The sequence below is a fragment of the Trachurus japonicus genome, chromosome 9, assembly GCF_045865225.1.
Source record: "Trachurus japonicus isolate A0001 chromosome 9, Traja_1.0".
Taxonomy (NCBI): domain Eukaryota; kingdom Metazoa; phylum Chordata; class Actinopteri; order Carangiformes; family Carangidae; genus Trachurus; species Trachurus japonicus.
The window spans coordinates 8,898,345-8,905,938 of NC_140915.1; the positions used below are offsets into that span (position 1 = coordinate 8,898,345).

Sequence of the window (7,594 nt, forward strand, 5' to 3'; positions counted from 1 at the left end):
AAGGTAGATGTTTGTGTTAAAGCTCCATACAGTATAAAGGTAGATGTTTGTGTTAAAGCTCCATACAGTATAAAGGTAGATGTTTGTGTTAAAGCTCCATACAGTATAAAGGTAGATGTCCATGTGTAGTGTGATTATAAAGCAGCTCTAGGTTCTATATTAATACTGTGAAAGTATCAAAGCCTCAGTCCACAGAGAAATGCACACAGCCTGTATTCAGAAACTGAGCCTTAAAACCAGCCGTCAGGACTTCCTGTCACTTTGTGATGTCACAACAAAGCCCCGCCCCCTCACCACCTGGACCCAACATGCAACAACTTGCAGGATTTAGTTTCTCTGAGTGTTTTATTCTGAAATCTGCTCTGTTTTTTTATGACAGGAGGGTTGTGTGTCTGCAGCTTTAATGAAAGGCAGTGACTCCAGAGTTAGAAAATAATATAAAACTTTATTTAAACGTCATTCTCAACAGTAATTTTGACACATGTAACAAAAGCACCTCAACATTTTGCAAAACGTTTTTCACAGGGTTATAAAAAAAAATTTAGTGTCAGTTCAACGAAGCAACATCACAGCACATTTCACTTGCAGAGACATTGAAGAGTAAAGAAAAAAAAACTGTCTGTCACCACAGTTGAGAGGAAGCACATAAGTCTGAATGCTCACAGCATAAATAAATAACATTTCAGCCGACGACCTCAGTGATGTGACAGGTCCATCTACTGTATCGCACTCAGTCTGTCTCCTCCTGGACTCCACTCAGCTCTGCACCTGCAGAAGAAAGACAAGAGGGAGCAGTGAGTGAAGATGTGATGATAATGAAGAGAAATCAGCTCAGAAAAAGAAATGCATCTTTTTAAAATATTTTTCCTGCTTCTCTTACCTTATTTACTTTCTTGCTTTTTTCTTATTGTCCAGGAAAGTGATGCGTTGTCGCACCCACCCTTGTTCGTCTGGGTGGACGACGCACAGCCTCTTTCCTCCCTTTGTAAAGAAGCTGAAAAAAAACAACACCAGACACAGAGAGAGTGAGATAAAAGCTGCAGAGCTGCAAGACAAAACATTAAAACCACTGTAACCTTCTGAATTTTGCACACATTGGTGGAAACTTACATCGTGGCACTGATAGCGCAGCCTTGTCCGGCCACCTGAATCTTGTATTCTTGAAGGATGTTTTTCGGCAACATTTTGTCACTGACTTTCTTACAGCAGTCCACTGGCACCTCGGCTGCAGGGAGAAGGAGAAACAAGGTGATGAGTGGAAGAAAAATAAACAACGAGAGCGCAAATGCAACCTTTTAACCTTTAACGTGTCTCTTGTGGTTTCTTACCGGCTGCAAAGTCAGCGCAGATGATGCTGCACAGCAAGAGCAGAGCTGCAACTCGAGAGGCCATGTCTCCGTTTGTCTTTGCGGTTGTTGGTCTGGGCTCAGGTTCGTCTTGGAGAGTCTCGTCTTGGTGCTGCTGTGAGGTGCAGAGTGGAGCTGCAGGTGCATTTATACAGGTGTGCAAGACAGAAAGTGAAAGTGCGAGATGAGCTCATTGACTGGAAGTGGGAGAAAGTTGGCACGCTGATCGCTTCACGCCTCCTTTGCTTTGTGCTTCATGCCAAGTTTTTCCTGTCCGTCTCCCCTGAGGCCCAGTCTTTATCAGGGCTTTTGTCTTCAATGAAACAAATCTTCCACTACTGCGCATTGTGCAATCCACATTAGCTTTTCACCCATATGCACAAGCACAGTTCAGCTTCTTTAATGCTCTGCTGTGGCCCTGCTTGCAAACTATCAAAACAAATGCATTGCACTGTTTTGCAGCAGCGGCAGCATCACAGTGGTTCTGAGAAATTTCCTAAAGGACGACTTCAGGTTGACACATGTGAGTCGGTGTACATGTTGCATGTCTCTGCAAAATAGATTATGTTCTTCTCCAGTGGTTGCAAAAAAATGTTTTAACATGCAGCCCAACCTCTTCTTTTCTTTCAGGCCTGAGGATAACACTGATAAATTCTCACGAATCAGTATTTTGGGTTAGTGTTGTACTCATAATTACAGCATCTGAAGTTCAGGTCAAATTTATAAAGATTCAAATCATGAAAATTGTTTCAAAACAGTAATCTGACGGAATTTCGACCCGAAAATGAGGTGTAAGTTTATGTAATTGGGGTCTATAAACCATAGAACTCCAACAAGAAAGTGCAAACGATGTGTAATGAAGTTATTCTGTGATTATTTCATACTTACATAGTTTAGATCGCATTGGTTTTCTGTTTGAAGTTGAAGCCAATAATGAGGCAAAGTGTCAGCGGCGGTGAAAGTGAAGTGAAGATCATCGAGAGCAAACAGGAGATTAAAGTGACAGAGATGTCAGAGCGACGACATGTGAGCGACTCTGAAAGCTGAGATGTAAATGATGAAGCTTGGAGGTACAAAGTCTGTTCAACTTCTCTATCTATCTATCTATCTATCTATCTATCTATCTATCTATCTATCTATCTATCTATCTATCTATCTATCTATCTATCTATCTATCTATCTATCTATCTATCTATCGGTTAGGGTTTCATCCTTCAGCATTACATTACAAAGTAGGAAATTTCCTCACAGAAACGTTGGGGTTTCCCCTGGGGACATGGCCGACGTGTGATCTCTGTCAGTATGGGAATTGAACTTGTGACCTTAAAGCTCCAGTTGGTAAGTTGACGAAAGTGAAAGTAAACTCCGCGACTTGGTCGGAAATTTCAAGACAATACTCCGTCAGGTCCCTTTATGAACCTCTGCCAAGCGCCCCCCACACACACAGACACACACAAAGTAGCCATGAACGCACCCACAGAGAAAAAAAAAAAAAAAAAAAAGATGTACCGTATCCATAGCACGACGTGTAGGAGCGGCGATTGGCTGCTCCTCCTGCTCCCTCTACCTGACTGGTGGAGAATCGTCGGGCGCGGTGGATTTTGGCAAATACGATTACAGGCTGTAGGTGGAGCCAGAGGAGTTGGATTTTGTCCTAAATTACTCATTTAATGTCTGACCATCAGAATATAGTGACAATTCCAGCAAATATGACTGAATAATTGTTACCAACTGAAGCTTTAAAGTCCAGCGTCACACGTTGTGCAGACAGAGCTCAACAGACACATGGTCGTCTCAGTCTCTCTGACCACTGACATGAAGGAGCTGAGTGAGTGAGTGAGTGAGTGAGTGAGTGAGTGAGTGAGTGAGTGAGTGAGTGAGTGAGTTCAGTTCATTCAGTTGGATAGATCAGTGGGAAAAGGCATTGACTTTGCATTGGGAGGCTGCAGGTTTGAATCCCAGTCACAGTCAACCTTTGCTTGGTTCATCAAGTTTTGCAGATGAGGTGGAGGCTCGGAGAGGAGAAGCTTTTGGCGAGGCAGCCTGGACAGTGTGCTGCAGAGTGTGTGTTTGACCACTTTTGATAGCGGTTGTGTACCGTGTCAATAAGATTACTCTTTCTTTTGGAAAAAATTATTGCAACAAATCAAGACAAGGTGTAAATTTAAGTAGTTTTACATCCCTTTTTGTTGTAGTTGGTTTGTTTTTGTTTTGTTTTTTATTTTTCTGTCCTGTTTTGGTCCTGTTTTATTATGTTGTGAGGTTTGTTCTGTCCTTTGTTTTCTGTTTGTCTTTTTGGGTTAATAAAAAAAAAAAAAGAAGTACTCTTTCCCTTAAAGAGCGTGAACGATAGCGCTTGATGGCGGTTTGGTTGATGGAGGCCTAACCGCCCTTTGTAGCTCTGTTGTCCTGTTTTGACAGATGGGCCTTACGTTTGGGGAGCTCGCTTTTGGTTGTCACTATCATGGAAGTTATTGCCAATAAACCTCTAAAACGATACCCGTCCGTTTCCTTCCCCTCTTTTTAACCCGGTTTCTTCTGTCTCTTGGGCAACAACTTGGAACATAACACGTTCGCAGAACATTTCAATTTCAGGAGGTTTACGTAATGTAAGATAATAGTACGTTGGACCCGAGGGCTCAACACAACCAGCTGGATAGCATAGTGGGTGATGCCAGTGACTTTGGATTGGGAGGCTTGAGGTTTGAATCCCACGTGGGGCGAATATGTTACTAAGATCTGTAGAAGAAGATGTTGTTTTCTTAGAAAGTGTTATCAGGATGTGTGATGTAAGATAATACATATCCAGCTGGAAATCGCTGTGTGGGTTTTTCCCATTGATTCTGGGATTCAAATCCCACGTGGTCTGTGAGAGGGCGAAACCCAGTTACCAGAATTTGAAGATAAATGTCGAAAGTAAATAGGAAAACATAGTTAAAGGGATAGTTCACCCAAAATTCAAATTTCACTCATTATCTACTCACCCTCATGTCGACTAAGGGCTGGGAGAAGTTTCAGAGTCCTCCGTGGCTTCTCTGAGTTACAGCGGGTCTCCGTGCAGCACTGCATGTCCATATGAAGGTAGCTTCGTCCAAAAAGACACACCAAAAAACATCCAAATGCCTCCACACAGCTCGTCTGTAATGTCCCTCTTGTATTGAAGCCCCCAACATGAGAAATTGTTCCGAAAAAAATTAAATAAGTATATGTTTTAAGCTTGTTTTTTTTTTTTTAAAGTATATTTTTTGGCTTTTCATGCCTTTATTCGATAGGACAGTTGAGAGTGTGACAGGAAATGGGAGGCAGAGATGGGGGGAATGACATGCAGGATAGGGCCGTCCGACGCGGGACCCGAACCGGGGCCGCCTGCAGCGAGGACTATAGCCTCAACACATGGGGCGGGTGCACCACCAACTGAGCTAAACTCCGCGCCATGTTTTAAGCTTGTTTGTAGCGGAAGCTCCCAGTGTTGCTCTGCCGGAATCTCGCGCGATTTGCGCAGCCGTGAACTGGGTATCAATGCAAATCTCGCGAGATTTGGACGGACCAGGAAGAGCAGTGCTGGGAGCTTCCGCTACAAACAAGCTTAAAACATAGACTTATTTAATGTTTTTCGGAACAATTTCTCATGTCGGGGCTTCAATACAAGAGGGACATTACAGATGAGCAGTGTGGAGGTATTTCGGTGTTTTTTGGTGTGTCTTTTTGGACGAAGAAAAGTGAGCTCCGTTCACAACCGTCATTCGCAACCGTCATATGGACATGCAGTGCTGCACGGAGCCCCGCTGTAACTCAGAGAAGCCACGGAGGACTCTGAAACTTCTCCCAGCCCTTAATAGTCGACATGAGGGTGAGTAGATAATGAGTGAAATTTGAATTTTGGGTGAACTATCCCTTTAATTTCATTATTCATCATTATAGGTAACATTTCTGCAATATCTTACATCAAAAAATAATGATACATAGTCTTTAATTATGTCCATATGCCACGTTGGTTATATATTTATCTTCCTATATCCAGAGGTTGTATGTATGAGCGTATGTGACGGTACAATCTTGATTCTTATATTACATTCCTTACATCTTTGATCTCCATCAATCTTTCCATCTTCCTGCTCTGCCCCTGTCTTTATCGGTTGATATCCATGCAGTGTGGTCTGGGGATTTTTTATGGAATGCGTACGGGCATCTCTTCACATTCATGTGCTTCTAGCCTGTGTATGTGTGTGTGTGTGTGTGTGTGTGTATGCATGTGTGTGCATGTATAATACGAGTAGCCACCAGATCACAATCTGGCGAGTGTGGGAGAATTATTGAGCAACAGCAAGACAGATGCAACCGTGAAAAAACGCAGCGTGGGACTGGAACGTGTGGGGATGAACTCTCTGATCCTGTATATTTCCTGTCCTTCCCTGGACAATGTGCGGTGGTTTTTGGAGGGAATTACACATCTCTGTGATAAAGAAAGAGAAGATTCCTATAAGTCTCATCACTCTGATGTTGTTGTCTGTTTTCACATCAAGTTTCCAAATGACTGTGTGTGTAAAATGAGGTGGTTCAACAACACTTACTCAAATGTAACATTAGGTACACTACATACACAGAATTTACATATACTGTATAAAGCAAACACGCAAATGTCATACATTACAAATACAATAAATTATACTTGAAACCTATGAGAAATGAGAACGATTTCACACAATGACTAAATATGTTTGACACGTATGAAATCTTTACCTATTGAAATCTGTTATGTATGAAGTTTATATGTTATAATATACAGTATATACTGCACATATACATGATATGTACAAATCAATCAATACCAAATCCCATTAACATATGTTAATATTATATATGCACATATCAAAAGACAGGTTTGATAAGAGAAACATGCAGCATTTATCATTTATATGTTGTTTTAATAGATTTTCATATTATTAATTTGATATGTGCCATATATGGCAACATCCTCCTTGATACTGAGCCAAAGACGTCATATATTAATTTCATTTGGAAGTTTTGGTTCTGGTTAGACTCGCCCTTGTTGATTACTAACCTCACCTGCCTGTCTGGCGTCAGGCAGGTGAGGTTAGTAATTAGCTGGTGAACATAATGGAGAGTTTAGCTGGCCAGGTCTTCCCCTCAGGGGCCGCACGTGAGCCATGATTGATTTACAGTTGTTGGGGCGGTGAGAAACCGCAACCGAAAAGTGACATGGAACTGGGTCAGTGTGTGCAACGATGTTGTTGGGTGTCAACTTCAAAAACCTGACAGCTTCTTTTGAAATCTATTGTTCTAGGTCTGAACACAGCACTGGAGTTAACGCTTGTGCATCTACGTAAGTGGAGGAAAATGGAAAATGCACCAAACAGCAGCCTCAGATTCTCAGCTTGTTGCTCATTTGTCAAATATGCAAACGAACACATGCAACTGAGAGGGAAACTTATCTCTGAGAATGATGAACTGTTCCTTTAAAACACAGACATGAGAGTGTGACTGATGTAAGTTCACTCTTTTCTTTAGAAGGTCAAATGAGTGAAAGTAAATGTGAGTGAAGGTTATTGTAAATGTCATGTATTGACCAGGTCATGTCGTGGTCAGAGAGTTCGTTCAGTTCAGAGTGAAACAGAAAGAAAGTCAGTGTGAAGTCTCTTTGACCTTTGACCCACAGAAAAGTTGAAGTCACTGAAATTCAAAGAACTAGTAAATGACATAATTCTGCAAATCGTGCACAAAGCTCATAAGAAAACTGGACCAAACCAATAACCAGAAAAGGTTAAAAACTAAACATTTTATCCTGAAAACTGAGTTCCTTGTTGTTTGGTGCTGAATATGTGCAACATGTGCAACGTGTGCATGTTTTAGTTGCGTTTCAGTGTTTTTAGTGGGTTTTTAATCTTATCATGGAGACAATAATGTGCAGCAGCTGAGTCCAAAACCCGCTTCCCTGGAGGGACAATGAACTTTATTCTGACTTGGCTCTGACTAATGGGGCAGTGTGAGTGGCTGTGTTGGCCTGTAGCTCTTTTCTATTTTAATTCTATTGAATTATTTGCTTCATCAATTAATGGATTGTGAAAGATTGGCTGATTATAATTTCATTATATATTATCATAAAATTTTAATTATCATATTAAATCCAAGTAAAATTTAAAAAAAGAAAAGAAAAGAAAACCCAGAAGATCACATAACAGTTCACTTCAAACTCACAGTTTGTTTATAGAGATAAAAACAAAACAAAA

General features: G+C 41.2%; 1 protein-coding gene across 1 annotated transcript; it reads right to left on the reverse strand.

Annotated features, from left to right (window-relative positions):
* Positions 1-449: 449 nt before the first annotated feature.
* On the reverse strand, positions 450-1,475 carry LOC146980953 (C-C motif chemokine 19-like). Its single transcript, XM_085785863.1, has 4 exons — positions 1,329-1,475; positions 1,111-1,225; positions 881-994; positions 450-768 (listed from the first exon to the last, which is right to left on the reverse strand). The coding sequence occupies exons 1-3, from the start codon at positions 1,390-1,392 to the stop codon at positions 886-888; spliced, it is 288 nt and encodes a 95-aa protein (XP_085641989.1). The 5' UTR covers positions 1,393-1,475; the 3' UTR covers positions 450-768; positions 881-885.
* Positions 1,476-7,594: the final 6,119 nt, after the last annotated feature.

What these genes read in the sequence shown, in the direction of transcription:
- LOC146980953 (XM_085785863.1), bottom strand. Translation starts at nt 1,392, where the DNA reads ATGGCCTCTCGAGTTGCAGCTCTGCTCTTGCTGTGCAGCATCATCTGC. An exon ending in CTGCGCTGACTTTGCAGCCG is followed by an intron (nt 1,226 to 1,328) that starts GTAAGAAACCAC and finishes TTCTCCCTGCAG; the next exon opens with CCGAGGTGCCAGTGGACTGC. An exon ending in TGCGCTATCAGTGCCACGAT is followed by an intron (nt 995 to 1,110) that starts GTAAGTTTCCAC and finishes GTTTTTTTTCAG; the next exon opens with CTTCTTTACAAAGGGAGGAA.